Raw genomic sequence first — 27,855 nt, 5'->3', positions numbered from 1 at the left:
ATGGATCTAGAATTCAGCCCCAGGACTCCCCATCAGCTTTTTCTTTTCTAAATAACCAACTGCGAAATGCTTACCAAGCATCTGCTATGGTCAATACTGTACCAGGTGCTGTGGGGAGATGAAAAAATAAGCACATGGCCCCTCCTGCCTGGACTTTACAATCTGGTTATAAAAGCAATGTTGTCCACTCAAAATAATTAGCAAAACTTGCAGGGTAGTGATGATCTCATGTTGAACCATATAGTGCAGACTCTAAAAGCAACAGGGATTTGGAGGAAGAGACATCCCAGCAGGTCTGAGAAATCAGAGGAGGCTTGTGAGGCAAGGTCAAACCTGAACAGGACCTCCATTTCAATCCAGTTCAATTCCAGAGTACTTTTATTGAAACTCCACAATTCAGAAGCAGAAAACTCCAATAGCTCGTGTGGCCACAAACAAGCCAAAAATGCAAGCCTGCCTCCCTCTCCCTGGACCACTCCAAGATCCCAGAAACTTTTGTTCTCTTATGTAACTTAACTTCCTTTTCCCTTCTTAACCTCTAAACCCCATTTTTATAGTGACAGAGGGAAGAGAAACTCATTCTACAGAAAAAGAAGAGGAAAAATCAAGAAGTGTTTCTACAAGAGGTAGCATCTGAGAGAACTTTTCTGTTGGGGAAGGAGCGGGCAGTGAGATGGGGAAGGCATTGGTACCTGGGGAGGAGCAGGAGCAAAGCACCTGAAGGGCTGGCAGGTTCTGGCTGAGGAAAAGGAAGGGGGAGAAGCTCTGGGCAAGGGAAAGCCTGAAGAGGGGCTCGCAGGTTCTTCCCAGGTGTTACTGCTGAGTGCAGGGGACAGAGCTGAAACGGAGCCTGAGATCTGTAGCAGTGGCGTTCAGAAAGGGCTCCAGTGAGGCTGACCTCCCATCCATGTGCCTGTCCAGGGTCAGTGGTATGCACATTTTTGCTGTGCAAAATTCCCCCTAAATTAATTTTGAAAAATCATGGACCTTCTCACACATTTTTCCTTCCTTGTGCATTTTCTAAGTTGGCATCTACAATTTTTCATAAGTCTACATAGTTATAAACAGTGTTATTCCAGTACATCATAAATGTTGACATCTTAAAATAAAACTGTAACACTATTCTTTAAAATGTATCCAACCAAATACAAATAGCACAGCAATTTGATACCCATTATCCATTTAAAAAATACATAGGCCAGGCGTGGTGGCTCACCCCTGTAATCCCAGCACTTTGGGAGGCCAAGGAGGGCAGATCATGGGGTCAGGAGATCGAGACCATCCTGGCCAATATGATGAAACCCTGTCTCTACTAAAAAACAAAAAATTAGCCAGGCATGGTGGTGCACGCCTGTAGTCCCAGCTACTCAGGAGGCTGGGGCAGGGGAATCGCTTGAACCCAGGAGGCAGAGACTGCAGCGAGCCATGATCGCACCACTACACTCCAGCCTGTCAACAGATGGAGACTGTGTCTCAAAACAAAAAAACAAAACAAACTTGCTCTTCAAGTTTAAAATTTTATGTTCTTTTTGTTCTTGAAAGTTTATTTCTAGTTCATTTCTCTCCCATATTATCCTAATGCAATATACTTTTATGCTCTACAAAAGGAATATATGGAAATTGAAAATTTGAAATTGTTTTTATTTCCTGTAATTACAAGGCTCTACATGTTTAATATTTCCTTCTGGACTAAACTATCATTATAGTTAGTCTAAAACTAACCAAAGCAATACAAAGACTTATTTTGATAAATAAAAATATACTTATTTTGACCATCAAATGCAGGTCTCATCGTGCACGCATTTCGTACTTGGGAGTGGGGTGACAGTACAGTGCCGATTAAAGGAGGTTTGGTTACCACCAGTATTTCATAACGTCTCTTGTTGGGCACCCAGGAGAGTCTCATACTTCAGGGCAATGAACCAGGTGGAAGTATCCCTTTCTTTCATAAAGTAAGAAAAGGGCAGGTAGGAAAGGGCAGGAAGGGAAAAGAAAACCAACACAATGCTTCCATCAGAGCCACTTTCCGGGGCAGGTGGATTTTAGGAAGGAGTACACATATATATAAGGAAAGCTGGCCAGTGAAAACCTTGAACCATGCATACCTGAGTCCTCTTTGGAAAACCTTCAGCTACTCTGTGGAGTATGCGTCCCACCCCCAAGTTTGCAGAGTGCTGCCTTAAGTGATCAGGCTAACTCTGGTTACATTTTTTTTTTTTGAGACGGAGTCTCGCTCTGTCGCTGGGGCTGGAGTGCAGTGGCCGGATCTCAGCTCACTGCAAGCTCTGCCTCCCGGGTTCACGCCATTCTCCTGCCTCAGCCTCCCGAGCAGCTGGGACTACAGGCACCCCGCGCCCCCCAACCTCGCCGGCTAGATTTTTGTATTTTTTAGTAGAGACGGGGTTTCACCGTGTTAGCCAGGATGGTCTCGATCTCCTGACCTCGTGATCCGCCCGTCTCGGCCTCCCAAAGTGCTGGGATTACAGGCTTGAGCCACCGCGCCCGGCCTCTGGTTACATTTTAACTTCTCTATGTGAGCACAGCATGGGACCCCTCATACTGGGTGTGCCTAAAGACTTTTTCTGGGCTCAAAACAGGGCTCATTCGGGTAACCACTTTCATGTCACAATGACCTTTTGTAGCTACACAGACAACAAATCTGTCAACTATAGGATCTTTTAAGTTCAGATTAAAGAAATAAACTTAAGGAGGGTAGATACAGTTTACTTTTTATTTAGCATAACCTTTCTGGAGTGTAAGCCAGCAAATATTAACACACCCTTTGCCCAGATTACTAAAACTTATCTTGAGAAAATACTTACAGATAAATGTACAAAGATATCCACTACAGCCCTACTTTTTTTTTTTTTTTTTTTTTTTGAGGCAGGGTCTCACTCTGTTGCCCAGGCTGAAGTGCAGTGGCATAATCATGGTTCACTGCAGCCTCAACCTCCCAGGCTCAAGAGATCCTCCCATCTCAGCTTCCTGAGTAGCTGTTACTACAGGTGCCCATCATTACGGCCCGCCAATTTTTATATATTTTGTAGAAACAGGGTTTTGCTATATTGCCCAGGGTAGTCTTGAACTCCTGAGCTCAAGTGATCCACCTACCTCCCAAAATGCTGGCCCCTCAGTCCTACTGCCCCACCATGCCTGGCCCCTTAGTCCTACTTATTAATAGAAAGAGAGAGAGAGAGAGAGATTAAATTTATGGCACATTTGTATAACGGAATATGATCATTTATTAAAACATCATGTTGAAGGGAAATATTTATTGATAAATCAAGGGGAAAATATTCATTATATACTATAAAAAAGGAAGAAAGGGCATTTTTTTTTTAATACACCATGAGCCTTTGTTTTATTATTTTGGTAAAAATACTCAAACACTGACATACATAGATGTAGGTATATACACAAGCACAGGAAAAAAGTACTAACGTGACTATCATGAACAGTGGGGTTTAGAAGTAATTTCTGGTTTTGTGTTTCTTGTGTTTTCAGGTATCATCCAAATTGTTTTCAGATCAGCAAGTATCAGGATTTTTTAAATTCAAAAAATATACTTTTTAATGAATAAATTTTAAAAAAAACAAAAACAGAAAAAGCACTGGAAAGTCACTTAACAATCTTTATGAGTTTAAGTGCCAGGTCTTGTGCCGGGACCCAGAGCTATATGAGTGACCAATCCCATTCCTGTACTCTATCTGAAGGGCATGGCTGACAGGTTTGAGAATGCTTAAAATAATTAAAATCAAACACTTTGTAAATCTCAAGCCACTGAAATTTCCCAAGCAGCTTTGCATTTAAGAAAAATTCCATGTTCAAAATAAAAAGCTAAACCATCTATAATGTCTCCACAGTCACTGAAAGCCAATTTATTAATTAGCTTTAATTGTATCTTACGTTTCAAATTCTGTCACTACATTTATTGATCATGTTAATAACAGCATTAAATAAAAGAGAAAAATTATTACTTAAAGGCAGCCTTTAAGAGGCAGAAGTGCAGAACTTCGTAGTTCATCCTTGACATTGCTTCCGTGAATAAACTGCGTCAGGGAGAGGATCTGCACTTGTTTGGAAAGAAGCAGCTGACACTAAAACATCATTATTGAAATTAACAAACTGAAAATTTATGAAGCACAAATCTTAGAAAAATTTGCCATTGTGTTTCCCCATGTTTACTTGTGATGCATACTTTATGTACTGTGCCTAATTAAATGTAACAGATTATGAAATGTTGAAATGCTAAGTCATATATAATGGAACATGGCAGCATATTTACATGGTAAACAATTTTACCTCTAACAAAGAGTTTCTCCCTAATCAATGTTTCCATCCCCATTATGTGATTCAATTTGAAGTGAGGGATGGAAGCCAGATACTGTTCAATTTTTAAAGTTAATGGTGTTAATAAATTCTAAATTTCACACCAGTCCTCTCCCTCCAGAAGGTACCGGTTTGATACAGTTTCTATAAGGACAGAAAGGCTGGGCACTCTGGATACACACACTGTGTGCATTCCTCTAAGAACTCTGAGGACAGCTGGATAAACGGGTTTGAGAGCCAAACGGACCTGTGTGTAAATCTCAGCTCTGCAATTTCCTGCCTATGTTACCTTAGACAAGTCGTGCCATCTAAGGTTCTCCTTTCCTGGTCTACAAGGTGGGATAACGATACCTCCTCTTCATGGAGCTGTTGTGAACATTAAATGAGATGGCATGTTGAATACATAGGACTGTGCCAAGGATGTACCAGGCACTCAGTAAATGTTAGTTTTCCCTTTTCTTAAAACAAATCAGCAATAACAAAACCCTCTGAAGGCCAACGGCATACACGCCATGCTTATTTCCGGCAGTGCCTAAGGTCAGGACCCCTTTTCCCAGGAGCTTCAAGTTCTGGGCAAGCTGGCCCTGCTCCCAGTGCTGGTGAGACACTGGTAAGAGGGAACAGGCAGCAGCAAGAAGGGAAAAGGAGGTGAACTCCTATATACCTGAACAGAATAAAATTCCTATCACAGAAGACCAAGAGCTCTCATCTGCCACACTCCTGCTGGGCTATTGCTCTGCACAAGTACCTGACAGCACTACCTGTATCTTCTCATCCCTGCCCCAACTCAGCAGGACAATGCACTGGACCTGGAATTTGCAGGAAACCTGAATTCCAATGCCACTTGTGCCTGTTTTCAAACAGTGGCCATTTGCAAAGCGCTCATTATGAGCCAGTTCTGTATTAGGAATTTTGCATGTATTATCTCATTTAACTGTTACAAAGACCCAATTTTATTGAAGCAAAAACTGAGGTCAGAAAGTTTATGTAACTCACCTAAGGTTACAAAGCCCGTTTCATTATGTCTTGCCTGATAAAACTTGTTTTCTCTTCATACTTAATACAAGTTTTAAAAATTATTCTTTACTCAATTTCATTTCTTTTTCACTGTATTAAATGGTGAGGTCTACAAACTTATATTCTACCTTTTCAGTGCAAAATATTTCAGCTCCTTCATGGTTAAAATGTGGGCTAGCCCAAGAATCCACACGTTTTTTTCTCTTCTAAGAAAGTAAGTTGCAAATGTGGCCAGGTGCGGTGGCTCACGCCTGTAATCCCAACACATTGGGAAGCCAAAGTGGGTGGATCACCTGAGGTTAGGGGTTTGAGACCAGCCTGGCCAACATGGTGAAACTCCGTCTCTACTAAAAATACAAAAATTAGCCAGGCATGGTGGTGCACGCCTCTAGTCCCAGCTACTCAGGAGGCTGAGGCAGGAGAACTGTGGGAGAACCCGGGAGGTGGAGGTTGCAGTAAGCCGAAATCAAGCCATTGCACACCAGCCTGGGCAACACAGCGAGACTGTCTCAAAAAAAAAAAAAAAAAAAAAAAAAAAAAGAGAGAGAGAGAAAAGAAAAGAAGTTGCAAATTTATCACAACTGACTTGAAAACCAACTTTTGGAAAATATCCCACTTTTAATGGGAGAACCGAACAAATAGAAATTCAGTTTCCATAGCATTTGAAATAATTTAAAACAGATTCCCTTGTCAAGTACATTTTTTTTTAAATTTGAAGCTGTGAAAAATTTTATTGCCATAATGTGCTGACACTCTCACAGTTCAGCTTTGCCCTTTCTCCTCTGCATGATAGACGGATAACTGCTTGTGACATTCACAAACAGGCTCATCTGCAAAAGTGTATAAAACATCAGCCTTGTGGCCACAGTACATAGAAAATGGATGACACTGTTCAACTCCCTAAAACATGTGCTGAGGGGTGCCTCTAAATTACCACGGACAACATTTACAGTTAAGAGGGTTTTTTTCCTTAAAATTATTTTTCTCATTAGAAAAAAAAATGTGGTAGGTATACAACTTAGTAGTTTTCCTTCCTAGGCTCTATGGAAAGCCGCTTTGGTAGATTTTGAAACACTGACATCACAACTGTGGAACTGCCTCCCATCAGCTACACTGAAAGGTGGAGCCATCTCCCAGGCAACACAGCAGCATCCCAGAATGAACGCACAGAGCACTCCAAATAACGATGGGCCAGACTTTTTGTTCTGACAAGGTTCAGGTAAATCTTATCTCTGTAAATAAAAACATCAACATGCATTCAGTGTCCTATGAAAAGAAATCCTATAGTCACACCTCTTGTTTAAGGGAAACGCTGATTTATTCAAACACCATTCCTTACCACATACCCACTGCAGTTTCCTTTTCTTTTCAAAAATCCAGAAAAATTTCATTTAATTGTTAAAGCGGGTATACCTATCCTCAAAAAGCATAGTAAGCTTTCAACATATATAATTAATTCTCATCAAAAATGAATCTCATGCATTTTTGGAGTAAAGAATACAAAATATATATATATATGGTAGGTCCATCAGAGACTAAGAACAGACCACACCCTCATGCCCTGCCCTGGATCTCACCTTCAGGAGCCTGTGAATACTTAGCACGCTAGTTTGCCGGATGTCAGAACCTTTGTTCCCTCTTTCTTTTGGATCCTTTATAAGACTCTGTATGCCCAGCAAGAAAATGTAGGTTGAATGGATGACAACTGGCATTTAATAAACATTCATGAGACGCCAGGCCCTGTACTAGACACTCTTCATACATGATTTCATCAACCCCTGAATCCCCTGAGCAAATTATCATTATTCTCATTTTATAGATAAAAAAATGACTCATTAAATAATTTGCTCAAGGTCACATTGTTACTAAATAGTGCTGGAGCAGAATCTGAGTGACTTCTCCGCCTTCCTACATAGAACGTACAGTCGTCTGAAGTTAAAGTACCAGTTTATCAAAATACATGATATGAAAAGACAGCACTGGATGGGTGCGGTGGCTCACGCCTGTAATTCCAGCACTTTGAGAGGCCGAGACAGGAAGATGGTTTGAGCTTAGGAGTTTGAGACCAGCCTGGGCAATATGGTGAAACTTCATCTCTACAAAAAATACAAAAATTAGCCAGGCATGGTGGCTCATGCCTGTAGTCCTAGCTACTTGGGAGGCTGAATTGGGAGGATTACTTGAGCCCAGGAGGCGGACGTTGAATTGAATTTTCAGTCTTTTGCTATTATAAAGACTGGAGCAAGAAACACTGTACATAGATAATGTGTTTGCAGATTAAATTAGAAATGGACCTATATATATATATACACACACACACGCGGATATACATGCACATATATACAGATATGTACAGTATATACATACACACACCACATACACATTCATGTATGTATAATATATATTTAAAGCTATAAATTTCTTTCTAAACATGGCTTTAGCTGTACCCCATGAGTTTTGGTATGTTACCTTTTCACTGTCATTCAGTTATTTTCTAATTTCCATTGTGATTTCTTCATTAACCCAGGGGTTATACTGCTTAATTTCTAAACATATGGAATTTTATTTGGTTATCTGTTATTTTCTAGTTATCTGTTTGTGATTTCTAGTTTAATTCCACTGTAGTCAGAAAACATACTCTGTTTTAAACTGTTTAAAATTTATTGAGAGGTACTTTGTCCCAGAATATAGTCAACTTTCAAAATGTTCTATAAGTGCTTAAAATTAGAATGTGTAGGCCGGGCGCGGTGGCTCAAGCCTGTAATCCCAGCACTTTGGGAGGCCGAGACGGGCGGATCACGAGGTCAGGAGATCGAGACCATCCTGGCTAACACGGTGAAACCCCGTCTCTACTAAAAAAATACAAAAAAACTAGCCGGGCGAGGTGGCGGGCGCCTGTAGTCCCAGCTACTTGGGAGGCTGAGGCAGGAGAATGGCGTAAACCCGGGAGGCGGAGCTTGCAGTGAGCTGAGATCTGGCCACTGCACTCCAGCCTGGGCGACAGAGCGAGACTCTGTCTCAAAAAAAAAAAAAAAAAAAAAAATTAGAATTGGATGTAGTGTTTCTATATATGTCCATTAGGTCAAGTCTGCTAATTGTTAAAACCTATATCTGTGCTACTCCAAAGTGTAGTTCCAGAACTATCAGCATCAGCATAATCTGGGAGCTGTAAATTGTCAGTCCCACTGCATACACTTTGAATCAGAACCTCTGGGAATGGGGCCCAGAAATCTATATTCTAACAGCTCTCCAGATCATTCTTATTTATGTATGCTACAGTTTAAGAAGCACTGTTCTATGTCCTTACTGACTTATATGTTATGTGTCTGCTTGTTCAGTTACAGAAAAGTGTGAAAATCTCCTATAGTGATTTTGAATTTGTCTATTTTTCTTTAAAATTGTATAAGTTTTGCTTTATGTTTTTTGAGCTTCCTTGAAGTGCTCTTTATCTGATATTATTAGATCAACACAAACTTTCTTTTGGCTATTGTTCACATTTACATTTTTTCATACTGTTATACTTTCTATGTCCTTATATTTTAAATGTCTTTTAGAGAACACATAATTAAGTTTCATTTTTAAATCCTGACTCTATTACTTAGAGTATTAAATTCATTTACTTTAAGGTGATTACTGACATATTTAGGTATAAGCCTATCATCTTACTACTTCCTGTTTACTTCCTATTTGTCCCACTTACTATGCATTTTTTCTTTTTTCCTTGCCATATTTTAGACTGCTTATTTTTAAAAAAAGTATTCTATGTCTCTGTCTCTCTTTATTAATTTGAAAGCCATATAATCTTTTACTTTTTTTTATGACTACCCTGGAGATTTACACTTTCTCAACTATTCAAGTCCAACATTAATTGGTACTTTTTCACTAATTGGTATTTTTGCCATCTTTCCCAGAAAACGTAAGAGTCTTGGAACAGTTACTTTCCTTTCATAACTTACAAGGCATTATTGTTGTATATTTTAATTCTATACATACTGTAAGCAAAATAAGACATTATCTTTACTTTAAACAGTACTACTCACTTAGAGATACATATTTATCCTTTTCTTTGCTTTTCTACTCCTTCCTGTATCTCCTACCCTGTATCTGTAATCTTTTTATTTCTGTCTGCAGAACACATTTTTTGTATTTCCTTTAGAGAGAAAATGAGAAAAATTATTTCAATTTTTGACTGAAATGTCTTTATTTCACCTCCACTATCAAAGGACATTTTTGGCAGGTACAGAATTCTAGGCTGACATTTAATCTGACTCATCTCTTTAAAGGTATCACTCTACTGTATTATGTCTTTATTGTTTCAGTTAAGAAATCAGTGGTCATTCAATTGTTGTTTTATTAAAGGCAAACTTACTTTTCCCACTGGCTACTTTTGTTTCAACCATGTTTAGTGTGGATTCCTATTTATTTATTCTGTTTGGGGACTGGTGTTGTTCACAAGTCTAGGTCTTAGAATTTGCTATGGGTTTTGGAAAGTTTTCAGTCATTACATTGAAAATATTGCTTCTGACCCATTCTCACATTTGCTTCTGGGGCTCAATCACATGTATATTAGACTTTCTTACTGTATCCTCGATATCTCCTATTCTCTGTCTCCCAATGTTTCTATCCTATTGTCTCTGTATTCTTCAATATCATTATTTTGTTGTGACTCATCTTCCAGTCCACTAATTTTCCTTTCAGTAATGTCTAATCTGCTTTTAACGCAATCCACTGGGTTCCTAATTTTGATTCTAACATTTTTATTTGACCCTTTTTTTATGGTTTCCAATTCGCTGACAGAATTGTCCAGTTTGTCTTTCCTCCATTATAGATATTAAGCATAGTTATTTTATAGTCCATGTCAGAGTCCTTTATTTCCTATACTGTTTTGAGTCTGTTTCTATTGTCTGTTGTTTCTACTGGTTTCTGTACCAGAAACATTGTCATGTTGTCTTGTATAGCTGTTTTGTTCTGATTGTGTGCCCAGTTTTTTTGTTTGTTTTGCTTTGTTTACAGAAACAACTTGAAGCCTAGGATGCTGCTATCTTTCTCCACAAAAAAAAATTTGTATTTGATTTGTCCAAGCACCTATGAATAGCAGCAATCCAATGTCAAGGAATGAGGTATTCTAAGGTAGAATAGCAGATCTTCCATTAGGGTCTATTTCTGATGTGCTCGCTGCTAAGATGTAGCCCTAGCAGTTTAAGTCCTAACCCAAAGCAAAGGGAAAAAGGCAGCATCCTTTAGCAGGTCCTAGACACCAATTCACATCTTTTCACCCCTGAAAAGTTGTCTAAAGCCCTGCTTAAATTCTCAGCCTTTTAGCTACTACCTTAGAATTGGCAATGGAATCAGGGAAATGTCGTTTCCCCCAGCCTTATTTTCTTATTATCTGCAGGTTCCCTGGGCAACTTCATCCATTCCCAGGGCCTCGACTAGGAAATTAAGTGAATGACCTCCAAGCTGTATCTTTAACCTTGACCTTTCTTCTAAGTTATATTTCCAAACTCAACATTTCCCAACAGATGCTGAAGGCAATGCGAACCTAGCATAACTGCTGCCAAGATTTAATGTCCCCTCCATCAAACTAGCTTTTCCTTATGTGTTTCCTATATCAGTTAATAATATCACCATCTTCAATAAATGTTTATGTGCTGGACACACTGTGCTAGGCATTAAGAATATAAGGGTGAATAAGATAGTAGTTCTGGCCAAAACCGAGTTTACCATCTATCAGGGGAACAGTATTTAACAAATCATTATTTAGTCACAGTCAGGGGAAAAGAAGTTATGAGAATATACAATGGAGGACAGGAACTGGAAGTATCAAGGAAAGCCTTCTTGAAGAAATGACATTTGAAGTGAGCTTTGAAGGAGTAGAAATTAATAAGATGTCTGTATGTGTTTGGCAGGGGGCAGGGATAGACAATTCCAAGCAGGAGAAACTGCATAACAATAATTACTATTATATCTTCACTTACTCTGTTATAGGCACTTTGCTAGTGCTTTGCACGTGTTTTATCTTACTGAAACTCCCGTAACCCTAGGAAGTACATGCTATTTTTTTTTTTTTCTGTTTGAGACAGAGCCTCACTCTGTTGCCCAGGTTGGAGTGCAGTGGCATAATCTCGGCTGACTGCAAACTCTGCCTCCTGGATTCAAGCGATTCTCCTGCCTGAGCCTCCTGAGTAGCTAGGACTACAGGCGTGCACCACCATGCCTGGCTAATTTTTTGTATTTTTAGTAGATATGGGGTTTCACCATGTTGGCCAGGCTAGTATTGAACTCCTGAGCTCAAGCAATCTGCCTGCCTCAGCCTCCCAAAGTGCTGGGATTACAGGTGTGAGCCACCGTGCCCGGCCAGTACATGCTATTTTTATCCCAACTACACACATGAGGAAAGGAGGCACAGTGAGGTAAAATGACTTGCCCAAGGTCACTGAGCTAATAAACTGGGGAGGAGCTGGGGTTTTAGTTCAGGCTTGTCTGAGTCTTCACAGTCTGTAGCCTTAAGTCTTATAATAAAATCCCTCACCCCCCACATAATAACACAGGCTCCAGACTTATTAAACTGTTTTCCTAACATAACTGTTTTTTGCTTCTGAGTTTCCTCTGCTTAGAATACCCTTTCTCCCAAAGTCTTATTCATCCTTCTCCAGGTTCTACACATCATTTTCTCTAGAAGGTCTTTCCTGATCCTCTCAGTAGAAAGTAAACCCCTCTTTGTACTATATTCCTCATATGTCATCCATTTGTGCCTGTGTGCTTCCTCAGGTAACTTTTATATTCTGTCAGTAGCACATCTGTCTGTTTCCCCCAACAAATGCAATATTTCTTGGGGAGAAGAACCCTATCTTACTGACCTTTCTTTGCCACAGTGCCAGGCATAGTGCCTAACATACAGTAGGCACTAAGTACCTATTAAGCAAATTAGGAAAAGAGCCAAAAATCCTGGTACTTGATCTAGCCAAAGGTACTTTAACTTATTTAAACTGTAGTTTCTACTCTCAAAACCCATACTTATTTAGAAAAATGTGTTCTCCACATAGCTGACAGAAGAATTGAGAGAGGAGAGAAATCAAAAGAGAAGAAACAAGGAAAGCCCAGAAACATCTCTGGAGAAGGTTTCTGGATGCAAACATCTAAAGAATCAACAGAAGTGGGAAGTCAGGAGGCTTGAGCGTGGAGCCTGTTCTGACCAGGTGTCTTCACCCTTTGGACTACATTGTCTATCTTCTGTTCACTCCTCCCTATCCACTGTATACCCTGTCATGGGCCCCAGGAGGCTGCCCTGGGTGCCCTCAGGCTTCTGGCCAATAGTAGGCACTGGCTGCAGATGGGAAGGGAAAAGAGTGAGATCACAGTATTTGTTTTCCTGACTCCTGCACTATAAGGCTGCCTTTTCTCAGGTCTCAGTCACTGGCCTTCTCCACACACCTCCTCTGTCTTCAGATCTACTGACCTTTCCCTCATCTCTCCAGGCCAAGTGGGTAACAGAACCAATCACTAGTATTATCCTTTGTGGTTTCCCTACACTGTGCCCACACTATTGTAAATGGTCACTTGCTCAGTGACCTTGGGCAAGTTGTTTTACCTCACTTATAAAGTGTCCTCCAATTATTCCAGTTTGAGTGTGGCATCTGTTTTCTGCTGGGACCCTGGCTTATTTATTGACCTATTAGCCTCAAATGCCTCATGGAAGCCAGGCCAACAGAAAGGTTAGACACAGTGCTAAGACTAGCATGAGAAAAACTGGTAAGAATACTCAACTGGAAGGAAGAAGAGAAGGAATAGGTAAAAGAAGGCAAAGGGGACAAAAAATGGAGGAACCACAATTTTGATTATGACTTCTTCCAGGTATAGGGAAACTCCAAAACACTAAATCTAAGCTGGAAATTGTCTCTCTCTCTCTTTTTTTTTTTTTTTTTTTTTGAGATGGAGTCTCACTCGGTAGCCCAAGCTGGAGTGCAGTGGCATGATGTTGGCTCACTGCAACCTCCGCATCCAGGCTCAAGTGATTCTCCTCCCTCAGCCTCCCGAGTAGGTGGGAATACAGGCACGCGCCACCACGCCTGGCTAATTCTTTGTATTTTAGTAGAGACGAGGTTGCCCAGGTAGTTTTGAGCTCCTGAGCTCAGGCGATCTGCCCGCCTCAACCTCCCAAAGTGCTGGGATTACAGGTGTGAGCCACCATGCCCAGCCGGAAAAATTGTCTCTTTATCTTTTGTTTGGGTATCATATCAACTGCGTGTTAGAGATTTCCTCAAGATAGTCAATTCTAAAATAAATATAATATCTGATATTGCTGGAGCAAGCTTTAAGCATCACACTAATCATGGTGCTGATTGTCTGTAGAGAACGATAACAGCAACAAAAAAAATCAGAAGCTTCTCTGTTTTCTTTAAATATTGCAGATATGCCTCATCTGTACTTGGTGCTACAGCATCCTCAAAGCTCCCATCTTTTTACAACCTGCTCTTTTATTCTCGGCACACTGTTTAATGATGTCCCACCTCCACTGGGATACACAATCAGAGCTTTTAGAACAGAGGGTCTGTAGCTTTCTTTTAAGACATGTGAAAGAACCGTTTTAACAAAATAAGTTGCCTTTTCCTTCAACTTGTTTCTGGTTTACCAACTGCATACTTGCAGTAGAAATCTACTTCTGCCTTCTGTCTGCTGCCAAAGCAACTGAAAAGGTTTTTATGTATAGCTGAAAAAAAGTACTGTAATTTGATAGTCATCTTCTTTTTTCCTGCTCTAATTATTATTTTAACGGGCTTCTTCTTATTTTAATAGGTTTTTTAATAAGGAAATCTTACTTACAAATTTTAATTAGCTTACTGAATATTCACTGCTTTGGAATAAGTAGTTTAATGAGTAAAGAGACCTCAGACTACTAACTAGCCCAGAGTCTCTAAAGTAGCTTAGCAGGAAAATGATGCAGCCCTAGTGATATAAGCCAAGGTCCGTACCTCACAAACCAGTAGTCTGCAGCCTGGACCCTAGGGATGAATGAATCACATTGCCTCTTATAGGAAAAAAAGTAAGACTTCAGTTTCTCCCCCTTTATTAAGAATCTCTGTGTAAAAATCCCCAAGTCCCCTACTCACTAAGGCTTGTGACCCCTGTCAAATCACTTAACTTCTCTGAACTTCAGTTTCCTCACCTGAATGGGTGAGATTGTGTTGGTATCTACATTAGACTATTATAAAAGCAGGTCTTATTTGCCACTTTAAGAGCTCTAAAATATGTTGGTTGAATGAAAAAATGAATGAGTCTTAATGCTGTCACTTAATCTCTCTACCATTTCTGGTTCTCATTTGTTTTTGTTTTTAAATCAATCCTTTCTTTACAGTACATTTCAATTATGGTAGAAATGAAGAATAAGTTAACATTTTTCATTCTAAAAACACCTAGCAGAGAAAATACAGCCAGTTACTCAAATTCAAAATTGGAATTAGGAGAAGAATGAAGTTTTTTATGGCTTAGTAACTCAAATAATCAATGTAAATTAGCTCTATTCCAAAAAATAAAATTATACTAATATCTGCTCTACTAATTAAGAGTATGTGACAATTTAAGTATGATTCTCAGTGCATATGACATGTGAAATAGTTTCTTCTTTTGTCAATTTTCAGGGTGTTAGGTAAAAGGGGAACTCCAGCTTACTTAATCAAAGCAAGTCAAGAAATCAGAAATTTCAAATTCTGGTTTAGCAAATCTTTCTCACACATCCTACATCCAACCTATCAGGAAACCCTGTACCTTCACAATTTATCCAGAACCCAGTCACATGTCATCATTTCTATCACAAATACTCACTTGAGTGAACACTCAAGTGTACCCCAACTGATATCTCTGCTTTCCCTTGCCTCCCAGGGTCTAATGGCAGTACAGCTGCCATGGTGATTCTATAAAACTTAAGTCAGATCCATGTCACTCCTCAGTTTCCCATCTCACAGTGAAAGCCCAAGTCATCACCATGGCCTAGAAGGCCCATGAACCATTTATTTCTTCCCCAGCATCTTTAACTTCATCTCCTACTACTTGCTCCCTTCCTTAGGGCACTTCTGCCTCAGGGCCTCTGTACTTGCTGTTCCCTCTGCTAGAATGTTCCTCACTGATTATTCACATGACTTGTCTTCATCTGCTTAAATCTAACCAAAAGATACTTCCTCAGGCGGGGCTTTCTTTACCACCCTATTAAAAATTGCATCCTCTAACCCCTTCCCTCCTTTATTCGTCAACAGCAACTATCACTTTGTAACTATCTTGTTTACTTATCTGTATACTCCCACAAAAATGTAATTCCATGAGGGCAGGCTTGTTTTTGTTATGTAAGTAAACTCTTTAGTCAAATAAAATAAAAATATACAAAAAAGGGCCACACATCATAGGTAAAGAGTTTAATGAATTTTCATAAAGTGAACATACCCATGGAACTACCACTTAGATCGAGAAATATTTCTTCCTCCTTCCAATCACCATTCCCCCAAAGATAACTCTTCATCTGATTTCTAACCCCAAGGTTAATTTTGCTTGTTTTTCTATTTTTTATAAATGAAATTAAGTTGGTTTTTCCATTTTTTATAAATGAAATCAAGCACTTCTTTTACTTAGCATTATGTAGTTACATGTAGTTATAGTTCATTCATTCTCATTGTTAAATAGCATTCCAAATATACATAAATATACCACACATAAATATATCATACATAAATATTCCAAATATACATAAATATACCTATTTTCCTATTGATGGACATTTGCATTGTTTCTAGTTTTGGCTATTACGGATACTGTTACTAAGGATATTCCTATACATATCTTTCAGTGAGTATATGTACACATTTCTATCAGGTAGGACACGGGTCTGTCTGGTTAAGTTCACTGATGTCTCTTTCATCCCTAGCATAGTATTCGGCACATAATCAGCATTATTCAATAAATATTTGTTAAACAAATGGAAACAGTCTTTTTAAATTCTGTTATTTAGATTTAATAACTGACATGAGACTTTCTTGCCTTATATATGCAGGTTTGTAATGCATAATAATTAATCTCTGTAAACCTGCCACTAAAATTAAGAAAGACTATTAGTAACACTGAAACTCCTTGATTGTTCTTTCTTGCTCCCATCTCATTAGATTCTTCTTCTTCTTCTTTTTTTTTTTTTTTGAGATGGAGTTTTGCTCTTGATGCCCAGGCTGGAGTGCAAAGGCATGAGCTCGGCTCACCCCACAACTTCCACCTCCTGGATTCAAGTGATTCTCCTGCCTCAGCCTCCCGAGCAGGTAGGATTACAGGTGTGCACCACCACGCCTGGCTACTTTTTGTATTTTTAGTAGAGGCAGGGTTTCTCCATGTTGGTCAGGCTGGTCTCAAACTCTCGATCTCAGGTGATCCACCCGTCTTGGCCTCCCAAAGTGCTGGGATTACAGGCGTGAGCCACCACACCCAGCCCTTTTTAAATTTTATTATTGCCTTTCTTCCTTTATGTTTAACCATATATATGTGTCCCCTGACAATATGCTGTTTAGCCTGCTTGGTTTTAAACTTTGTAAAAATGTTATGTTACGTGTATTCTCCAATTTGCATTTTTCACTCAACATGAATTGATACATGTAGATCACTCTTTTTCCACTGCTGTATAGTGTTCTATTGTGGGATTATAGCAAAGCATATTTACTCATTTCTCCGGTCTGTGGACAAATGGTTTGTTTCAAATTTTTTGCCATTTCAAACAATGTTACTATGAATGTTCTTACCAGTGTTTCCTGAAATGCAGACAAGAGGTATTCTAGAAATTGTGGGTTGAATGGTATATGCATGTTCAAATTTATAAAATAATGTCAGAAGTCTTCCAAAGTGACTATATCAATTTACATCCCTACCACCAATATTATAAGGGCTCCTACTGCTACGCATTCTTGGTTGCAGAATGTGCCAAACTAGGAAATGTAAGTTATTTCACCGCAATTTTAAAATCACATTTTCCTGATAGCTAATAAGAATGAGGATCTTTTCATACAATTGACCATTTCTATTTTTTCTTCCATGAAATCCTTCTTTGACTCTCTTGCCTATTTTTGAAATAGGCTTTTTGCCTTTTCTTATTAATTTATAGGCACTCCTTGTATTTTATGTTTTAATCCTCTGTTGCTTATATACTTGTAAGTATTTTCTTGCAGTCTGTGGACTGTCCCCACAGTTTAGAAAACATTTTATTTGAAAATAATTTCAAACGTGCAAAAAAGCTGCAACAATAAAAATGACATAAAGAAATATCTGTATATGCCCTTCCCCTATTATTAACATTTTCCCCCATTTGTTTTATCTTTGTGGGCACTCATGCTCTCTCTGTGTGTGTATGTCTGTTCATATACACACATACACACATATACATGCAAACACACATTTTTTTTTTCTGAACATTTGAGGCTAAGTTATATACCTCATGGTCCTTTACCCCTAAGTCAGTCAGTGTGTATTTGCTAAGTCTAGAGAGATTCTCTCACATAACCATAGTACAATGATCAATTTCAATTTACTTCAGGAAATTTAACCCAGCAATATCCTTTATGGTATCGTTTTCCCTACAGTACAGAATCCAATCTAGGGTAAAGTATTGCAATTACTTGTCATATCTCTTTAGCTTCTTTTAACCTAGAACATTTCCATGGCCTTTCTTGGATGTTTTTAAAGAATAATGCTCCCTCCCCGCTTCTGTTCTCAATAGAACATTCCTCATTTGGGATTTGTCTGGTGTTGTCTTGTGATTAGATTCAGGTTACGTTCTTGGATGAAATACTATACCTAATGTCCATCTGCTCCTCCTTGGTGATGTTGATTCTGATCACTTGGTCAAGTTTTTGTTCCATTTCTCCACTCTATTATTACTTTTTAAAAATCTCTTGCAACTTTAAATGGTCTATGGAGAGATACTTTAAGACCATGTTCTTCATCTAAATTTTCCTCTAGATATAATATCTATTGATAATTATATCTGATCCAATCTTTACTCAATGGTTGTATCATGTTGATGTTTTCAGTCTTTATTAAGTACTTTGATAAACAAAAGTTCTACCACTGAATCTATCAATCTTTTCTTTTGTTCCTTACACATTTTATGTCCTGTTTAAGAAATTCTAGCCTGCCCTCACAGCACTAAAGATATTGCCTTACATTTCTTCTGAAGTTTCCCTATTATTATAAGCAGTTGCAGTAAATAATAAATCACAGTTTCATATATTCTACATCTAGTAAAAATAGTATTATTCCAGTTGCCTGTTTTCAGGGGGTTTCAATATTTTTGAAGTTAGTTTTCTCTATGAACAATTTCTGGATTCTAAATTTAATTGTATTTCAGTATGATTTACATTTTAAACAATATTTTTTCTCTTTCGAAAGTAGTTAGCCAGGTGCAGTGGTTCATGCCTATAATCCCAGCACTTTGGAAGGCTGAGGCTGGAGGATCACTTGAGGCCAGGAGTTCAAGACCAGCTTGGACAACAGGGTGAAACCCTGTCTGTACAAAAAATTAAAAAATTAGCTGGGTGTGGTGGCATGCCTGTAGTCCTAGCAATCAGGAGGCTGAGGCAGGAGGATTGCTTGAGCCCAGGAGTTCAAAGTTACAGTTCAAACATACCCCTGCACTGCAGCCTGTGCGACAGAGTGAGACCCTGTCTTAAAAAAAGAAAAAGCAAAAGCAGTTGACCTGTCAGGCCTGGAACAGATATTCTTTGCTTTCACTTTTTAAAAACTTAAACAAAACGCCATTAATTTATAAGCATAAAATTTATAAGCATAACTTATTTCTGAAATTCTGTGTTTGAAAGGCTGACCTGGAAGAAACAAAGTCAGAAAGTTTGCTTTTTAGACAAAGTAATAGAGCTATATCTATATTATTTCTACCTCTGTACCTTTTTCTCAGCAATTGCTAAAAAAAAAAAAAAAATCAAAACATAATAAAGCTATTTTTCCATAGAAAACAAGTGAAATAAATTTAGTAATTAAATATTTTAAAAAACACACACTGGTAAGTGGGTTCCTAGCCTATTTTAGAAGTTAAAACTCCCTACTTCAGAATAGCCAGAAGGAAACCTTTTTATCACTTATTCCACAAGTGTGTACTGAGCATACTCTACACTACACACAAAGTGTGAAGTACTACAGCTAATGAAAACTCCAGATTTCATTGTTTTTGAAATAGATGATATTAATCTGTGTTATTCTCTAATGGTGCATATATTATAGAAGTGTTTTTAAAAAAAGAATGGAAGCAAGAAAATACCTTAAATTCATCCACAAACATTCAAATTCTAAGTCAGAGAGTGGTTGTGAGAACAGGAAAACCAGACGTGGCATCATCATCTGGTGTTTGGCATGAACTAATCCTTTCACTAATGTTCAGGGAAAAGGCACTCACCATAAAACCCTACTTGAAACAATTCTTCTTTTAATTTTGTCTTCTCCAGCTAACCTGGCATATCATACTATTCCTCCATATTTCATATGGAAGTAAGTAACCCAGTTAGTAATGTTTTATATAATATATGTCTATGTAAGCTGGTAATCCAAATCAGTTATATTCCATTTCTAACTGCATACGAAGAAATCAAGATATACCATTTCATAAGAGAAATGACAATAAACCTTGAATGAAACCTTAGTTATGAATCGAAGCTTGCTCTTGAGTTTCTACAGAAAATAATGCCAAAAGAGGAGCTGGAAATCATCTTATACCCAGGCCCTATTCCCTTAAATGACAATGACTTCATACACTGACATGAGAACCTCATTGGAACTTGAAGGGGATCTTTAGTATCTTGAACTTTATCTACAGCACGAGTATTTATTTAGAAACTACTTATAAAAATGGTTTCATGTGACCCCGAGTGAACACTGAAATTTTTGACAAGGGTCAGCTTTTCCTTAAGTTTCACTACAAAAACTGGTTGGTAAACTCCTGCTTTCGCATGCTATAAAGAAATGCTCGTCAAATGTCATCTATTAACAATAACAGGAATATTTAAATAAATCTGTATTTTAGGGGTAATGCTAATAGGATATATTAATATTCTAAAGAGGTACAGGTGTTTGCTAATTTATTTGTTTCTAATCCTCAGTCCAAATACCAGTCTATTTGTCTAAAACTAAATGTATTTTTGTTAGAATATGACAACTAACTTCAGGGTCAGAAATGATTACAAATAAACTTTTTTTTAAAACCCCAAAACCAAAAACCCTGAAAGCATGAATTTAATTCTTGTGTTTAATGGATAACAAGGAAGCAAAGAAATCCTTGGGACTCAAATATTGTAGTATGTTACCAAGAAAGGGCCTGGTGAATTCCTCAAAGCTTTCACCAAAGAGTTATATTAAATTTCCTTTCGGCAACAAAATAAATTGGTTTCTTGCTGGTAGAAGCTTAGGTCAGTCATCTAAATCAGCGAAATCAGGAATACATGCCATTTACCGGAGAGTCACTTAAGTGTAAACTGTGTCTCTCCCCATGGCATGTTTATGTTCTCTCTAGAGAAGATTTACACTGGGGAATGGGGGTGGTGGTGGTCTTGATTCCTTGCCACTTAGGGTTTTTAAAAATTATCAAAGGTTTAAAATCTTGCCTAAAACTGTAGAAATATCTACATTTTCTTTGTATCTTTTTTGACGATAGAACATTTGGATATGAAATTTGATTATAATGCCCTGAGAGGAATGGGGTTCCTGTATCCACAGGGAACAAGACAGACCCATGGGTCCTTTCTCACCTGTGACACTGTGATGCTGCATTTCTTGGCCAGCTCCTCTTTGGCTTCTTCACTGGGGTAGGGGTTGCTGAGGTGTGAGTAAAAATATTCATTCAAGATTTCTGTGGCCTGTTTACTGAAGTTACGCCTTTTCCGTCTATGATAAGAGTGAAAAAAAAGAATTGCAGTTACAATCAACATTAACTTAAGAGGGATAGGTTAATTAGGATGATACCAAAAAAGCAGATTTCTCTTTTTAAACATCCTTAAGTTCTAATTTATTTCTATAATATTGTAAGTTATGTTCTAGACATCCTCCAAAGCATTATCCAACTCATTTTAAGATGTAGGATCACTGAGAAAAATACCAGACTATGAAACACAATTAATTGTGCTTCATTCTTCGAGGACCTAATATTTTAGGTATTCAATGAAGATCCAGTGAGAACAAACAAGGTCTATCAGAGAATTACAGGGAAGAGGACTGGGCAGAGGAAGAGTCCTGAAACAGAAATATCTTGTCTAAAGGGTTAGAGCAGGTTGGAGCACTGTAAAAGGGAATGTGTGAGATGAGTCTGGAAGGATGGGCAGGGGGCAGATTATAGAAGCTCAGTGGACTCTATAAGAATTTTTGGATTTTATGCTGAGTGCAATAGGAAACTATTAAAGGTTTTAAGTTTCATGTTTTTAAAAGATCATTCTGATTGCTGAGAATAGTTGGAGGAGGGCATGAAAAGAACTGCAAAGCCCATTTTAGGAGATGACTGCACTGGTCAAAATGAAGATGATAGTAACTTGGCAGAAGGTGAGAGCAATGAAAATAAGATTCAAGATCTACTTGAAAGGTAAAAGCAATAGGACCTGACGATGTATTGAATGGGAGGAGTGAGTGAAGGAGATAGAGAAGGAAGTTTAGGGGAAAAAAAAAATACATCGGGAAGGATTTCTAGGTTTTTCTGCTTAAGCAACTGCCTGGACTGGTATATGATTTTCTTCACTAGGCAAAGAGGAGAGAACAAAAATTTTTCTTTTGTTTTTGTTGGGAAGGGGGCAATAGACTTTCAAAAGATGAAGCATTTATTAACAACATATTTCAAGTAGCAAAAATGTCATTTATATTTGGGTTTTGTTATTAAGATTTTAAAGAATTCCAGCCTGAAAATTATCATTTGTCAGAATTCACTTTCAATTAAGTACCCCAGTAACTAGAAAATACCTTCCCCAGATAATTTTCTTAATACTCTCTTCCAAATAATCTTAATTCTTCTCAACTGTGATATCCCACAGTCAGAAAAGACAAAGTCAGTAGGCTGTTGTAAAGGTATGCACTCTATGAGATTCTTCTAGTCAAAATGATGTCACTCATATGGCAGGTTAAGTATGCGATCTACATTTCAACATTAAGGGAGAATCAAGGGAGCAAGAAATCTAGGTCTGATCAAAACAACTCAGGTTTTAGTCCTGATATTTCTTAATTTCAATAATTTTTAGGAGGATTAAACTATTATTTTCTGGGAGATGAAGATGAGATTCAAGATCTATTTGGGGATTACAGTCAACAGGATTTGATGATGAACTGGATGGGAAGGTAGTAAGGGAAGACAGGGAAGGAAGGGAACGAGGACAAATATACCAAAAAGAAGGACAGTTAGCATTTTTGCAGGAGTCATGTGTTGCTTGAAAAGAAAGACAAGGTCCCAAGGTGAGAGCACGTTGAAGAGGTACACTCTGATGAGTAGGTGCATGGGTAAGGTCTAGACTAGATACTGAAAATGCCAAATTTACGGGCATTATCTGACCCATAGACATTATTTGTTGAGACCACACAGTAATTACTTGCTCATAAAAATCTAGGTTTCTGACTTCTTATGAAAAATTGGGATACCAGCCATACTGGGCCCACATTCTTAGAAGGCAGCTCTAGGCTAAAGCTGAGTAATAGTGCCCCCTTAGATATGCACCTGCCTGCTCTAACCCTCCTTGTCCCTCCCTGTATCCCTGATCCAGCCACTCTACTCAATTCCACTATACGTAAGCTTGTGAGTCTGTGACTCCTAGTATAAAACATGGAGCCCAGGAGCAAGGCCCAGGGTAGATGGGAATAGATGACACAAGTGCATCTCTTTGGGAAATAAGGACGTGTGAAAGGAGGATCAAAAAGAAATATGTCTAGGAAAGCAAAGAGAAGTCTGGCTCACATCACTTTTGCCCAGGGGTGGTTTTTAACAAACATCAAAACACCTCAGAGAACAAACAGAATAGCTCACTGGACATTCTGGCTGTGTCCAAACTACAGCACTTCTACTGGAAGAGGAGACAGAACCACACAAATTTATTCTTAAATGTTTTGCATTGGTGCATGCTTGGTCTTGTCCAATTATGAAGAAAACATGAGCATGGGAAGTCAGAGTGAGCAAGGGAATCATATATCTGACTGAGCATGTTTGCCTAGGGCAGAGCCCCTTGCCTTCTCAGTGCAGAGGGCTTGCTGGGAGGCACTACAAGAATAGATAGAACCAAAGCTCAGTATTTGCATTCACTCGAAGGCACAGGAGAGAACTTGGTCTTACACGCTATTTATTTTTTAGAAAACATCCTGTAGAAAATGCCCATTAAGCATTTCCCCTCAGTTTCACTCCCCCAGGGTTCACCACACTCTAAATGGCTACGCCTTAGGCCAGTGTGCAGTGGCACATCAGTCCAGGCCTGTGTCCCATCAGCATCACAACATTACTAACAGCAATCTCTGCGGGAGAAGAGACTCTGCTCCAAGCTCTGCCACTCTCTCATTCTGGCTCTGCTCACTCTAGGCTGTTAATATACTTTCTCTTCATGGAAGAAAAATAAATTATTTAGGTGTATACATTATGAATGCAGTTATTTAAAAAATAAGCATGCATGTTGACAAGAATGGGAAAGCATCAGCAGAAATAAGGAGAGCAATTATGTTAGAAAATACTCCTTTCTATCAGACATATGTTTTACTATCTTTGTTACATCAGGCTTTTTATTAAAATGTTCAAATTTGACAAATAATTTTAAAATGTTTTTTGTCTTCTGATGCTACCTCTCTAACCCTGATTTGAGATGTTACAAAGTATTAAGTGGAATTATTCATTCATCTGGCCAGTCAATAAATTATTTTTGGTAGCATCTAACATGTAAGTCATTTGCTAGAATTGTGGGGAATGCAAATGTGTAAGTCTTGGCTGTTGCTTTCAATGACACTGTGGCTTACTAAGGGAGAGAAGAAATGTTCATGAAAAACTACAAGAAAAGGGAGTCTACAGGAAGTTGTATAAACATAGTATAAGTGCTCAAGGGAAGGAAGGGCTAGTTCAGTGGGGTGATTAAGGTGGATTTTCAGAAACGCGAGCATTTAGACCAGACCTGGAACGATGAGCAAAATCTCACTAGATCCAACAAGTATAAGCACTGGTTCCATTCTGGGCTGCATTCCAGATACCCTCACAGATGATGACTCATTACTGGTAACCAGCTTATAGAGACGGTTTGTTGTGGGAGCCAGGGAAGTAAGTGCTTAGACTTAGGAAAAGAAGGAATTCTAAGCAGTAGAAACATAATTCCATGAAGCATTTCATTTTTGGAAGAAACACAGGAAAGAACAATTTAGTGATATATAAATAAGAACACTGAAAATGTTCAAATTCTGATCTAATAATTCCATTTCTAAGAATTGATCCTTAGGAAATAATCCTAAAGACCAAAAAGGTTTAATCCATGAAGATTTTCATTAAAATGTTAGTTTCAATAAAAATCTATCTAAAATAGTACCCTCTGCATTTTCTCTCCCCTTGACTTGCTTTATTTTTCTGCGTACCACTTACCACCCTATTATATTTCATTACATTATTAAATACAGTGTTATGGCATATTTGTTCACTTGTTTACTGCCTGTTTCCTCAAGTAGAATATAAGCTCAGTTGGGGCAAGTATGTTAACCTGTCTTGTTTACCAATATATCCTCAGTACCAATAAATATTTGTGGAAGGAAGAAAGGAAGAAATTACACGAAAATTAATAGTTGGTTGGGCATGGTGGCTCCTGCTTGTAATCCCAGCACTTTGGGAGGCAGGAGAGCTTGAGCTCAGGAGTTCAAGACCAGCCTGGGGAACATGGTGAAACACCATCTCTACAAAAAATACAAAAATTATCTGAGCATGGTGGCACATGCCTCCCAGCTACTCGGGAGGCCGAGGCAGGAAGATCACTTGAGCCTGGGAAGTCGAGGCTGCAGTGAGCCATGATAGCATCATTTACTGTGCTCCAGCCAGGGTGGCAGAATGAGACCTTCTCTCAAAAATAAAAAACAAAGAAAAGAAAAGAAAAAGAATAATTAATGGAGACAAATTAAATGCTCAAAACTAAGAGAATGCTAAGGACATTATTTATTTTATATACATTTGGTAACTTCAATTGTTAAAATGCTATTTATAATTAGAGCTTATACTACATGGAAATGTTTATGTATTCATGGTAAATTTTTTTTTTTTTTTTTTTTTTTTTTTTTTTTTGAGACGGAGTCTCGCTCTGTCGCCCAGGCTGGAGTGCAGTGGCCGGATCTCCGCCTCCTGGGTTTACGCCATTCTCTCGCCTCAGCCTCCCCAGTAGCTGGGACTACAGGCACCCGCCATCTCGCCCGGCTAATTTTTTTTTGTATTTTTTTAGTAGAGACGGGGTTTCACCGTGTTAGCCAGGATGGTCTCGATCTCCTGACCTCGTGATCCGCCCGTCTCGGCCTCCCAAAGTGCTGGGATTACAGGCTTGAGCCACCGCGCCCGGCCGTATTCATGGTAAATTTTTAAAAAGCAGATCAGACTATGAAAATTGACCCATCACAGAAATATTTCTTTTAAAAAGCCCCCAAACAAAGAGAGAGAGAATACTGTAAAACATTTACAGTGATTTTTTTTCTTTAGGTAATAAAAATGAGGTTAACTTTTATCCTTTATCCTTTTATTCCATATATTTTCCAAACTTTCCATAGTGAGCTTGGCATTTTTTAAATAGAAAAAAGAATAATAAAATCTTCACAACAACAAAGAGGCAATGCAGACAGGGACAGGCCTTAAATGTCAGGATAAGGAGTGTATATGTGAAGTATGCATATATCCAGCATTGGAAAACTACCGTGGTTTTTAAGCAAAGCAATCAGAGTAGCACAGTGATGTTACAGAAACAAAAAAGGGATATGGAGGATGGGCTGGAGGGCAGTAGGACTGGAGACAGGGAGACTAGTAGGTACCGTGTTAGTTCACGCACAAAAGGATGGACAGGAACTGAGACAGAAAGAAAGAGCTAACATGAAAAACACTGAACACACTTTGTTTTCCAGTTGAGAAGCTATCTTAGTCATTTCCTTTAATATTGTGAGATTTGGATGATAATTATCACCTCTGTCAGATTCCATGGGAGAAGAAAGAAAAAACAAAATAGAAACTCCTTTCCAAAGCTGCAGATTGATCATAAGCTTTGGCAATGCCCCGAGAGGCATCCCTACAGAGGCAGCGTACACTAGGAAGTTGACAATTCTTCTGTTCTGTCACTCAGTAGGTCACCACACACAATTTATTACCATATACAATATATTACCTAACTCCTGTGAAACTTGGGGAAAGCTTCGGATAAAGGGAAATTTTCATCCTTACAGGAAAAATGATAGGCTTTCTTTCTTGATTTGGATATACAGATTCTGGAGCTTTGTGGTAACTGCTATTAACTGAAATGCCATTTCCTTCTTAGGAGTATCAATATCTCCAAGTATTTTCCAATAATATGCACAAGCAGTGTAACATTAAGAAACTCTTAGAAAATACCCCTTGTTAAAATAGTTATATGCAGAAAACTATCCTTAAAAATACCTTTTAGCATCAGAATGGAAAGGCTACATATTCCTAAAGCCATCAGCAGAGACGCCAATCCTATTCATTTCCTGAGTCACTAAACTGGCAACTAACCCACACTCCACTACCATTCACAGACAGGAAAGCCTGACAGCACAGGCACCATGAGTTGAATTACCTGTCCATTGCACAAAAGAGCTCATATGGCCAAAAGAATCTAAGACCAACGGGTCAGTTTTACAGAAAAGAATATACAAGGAGTGAAAGATGGGGGAAAGCCATGCAATAGATTTATGGCTTCACATACCTGGCATCAAGGAACCTTGATCTTAAAATCATAACTGCTTCACAAGTGCTTTGTTTGAGCTGCATTTGAATGGAACTAAATTTTCGATGGATGATGCCCACCATTCTTTCAATCTCTTTTGGAGAAATGGGACGTGTTCTACTCTGTTCTCGGAGAAGGTTCATCACATGTGTAGTAAATTCATTACATGCCTGTAATGGGAAAAAAAAATCACTCCTTTGGAAACTGATATTTTATATCATCACATAAAGAGATTAACTCATCTGAATTTACACCTCATTTGCAGTCACCAATAGCATTATACAGTGTGTAGGGTAAAACGAAAACTAAGACACTTGTAAAATGGTAGTAATAGTAGTTAAAGCAGCAAGAATTCTGAAACCGTGCATGATCAGATGTGCAAGGGAGACAGCATTCAGCTGCTCTTCCTGCCCACTCCTGTCCAGTTCCAAAATGATGTTTTCCCATTCAAGGATGCTCCCTACCAATTCCCATATACAAATAAAAATGTGTTAATTGTTAATACTAAGTACCACCTATTTTCTCTGGGGTTTTACATTTAGTCAACAAATGCTTACTGAACAAC

At 38.5% G+C, this 27,855-nt stretch overlaps 1 protein-coding gene across 2 annotated transcripts in view; it reads right to left on the bottom strand.

Annotated features, from left to right (window-relative positions):
* PBX3 (PBX homeobox 3) overlaps positions 1–27,855 on the bottom strand; it is a 239,424-nt gene that overhangs the window by 11,703 nt on the left and 199,866 nt on the right. For both annotated transcript variants that reach the window (XM_033191235.1, XM_033191245.1), the window contains exons 4-5: positions 27,270–27,460; positions 21,120–21,255 (exon numbers count right to left, since the gene is read on the bottom strand). In XM_033191235.1, the coding sequence (XP_033047126.1) occupies positions 21,120–21,255; positions 27,270–27,460 (327 nt within the window). The remainder of the gene's footprint in view (positions 1–21,119; positions 21,256–27,269; positions 27,461–27,855) is intronic.

Source organism: Trachypithecus francoisi, unplaced genomic scaffold (assembly GCF_009764315.1).
Source record: "Trachypithecus francoisi isolate TF-2019V2 unplaced genomic scaffold, Tfra_2.0 Contig01585, whole genome shotgun sequence".
Taxonomy (NCBI): Eukaryota; Metazoa; Chordata; class Mammalia; order Primates; family Cercopithecidae; genus Trachypithecus; species Trachypithecus francoisi.
This window is presented reverse-complemented; position numbering and strand designations above follow the sequence as displayed.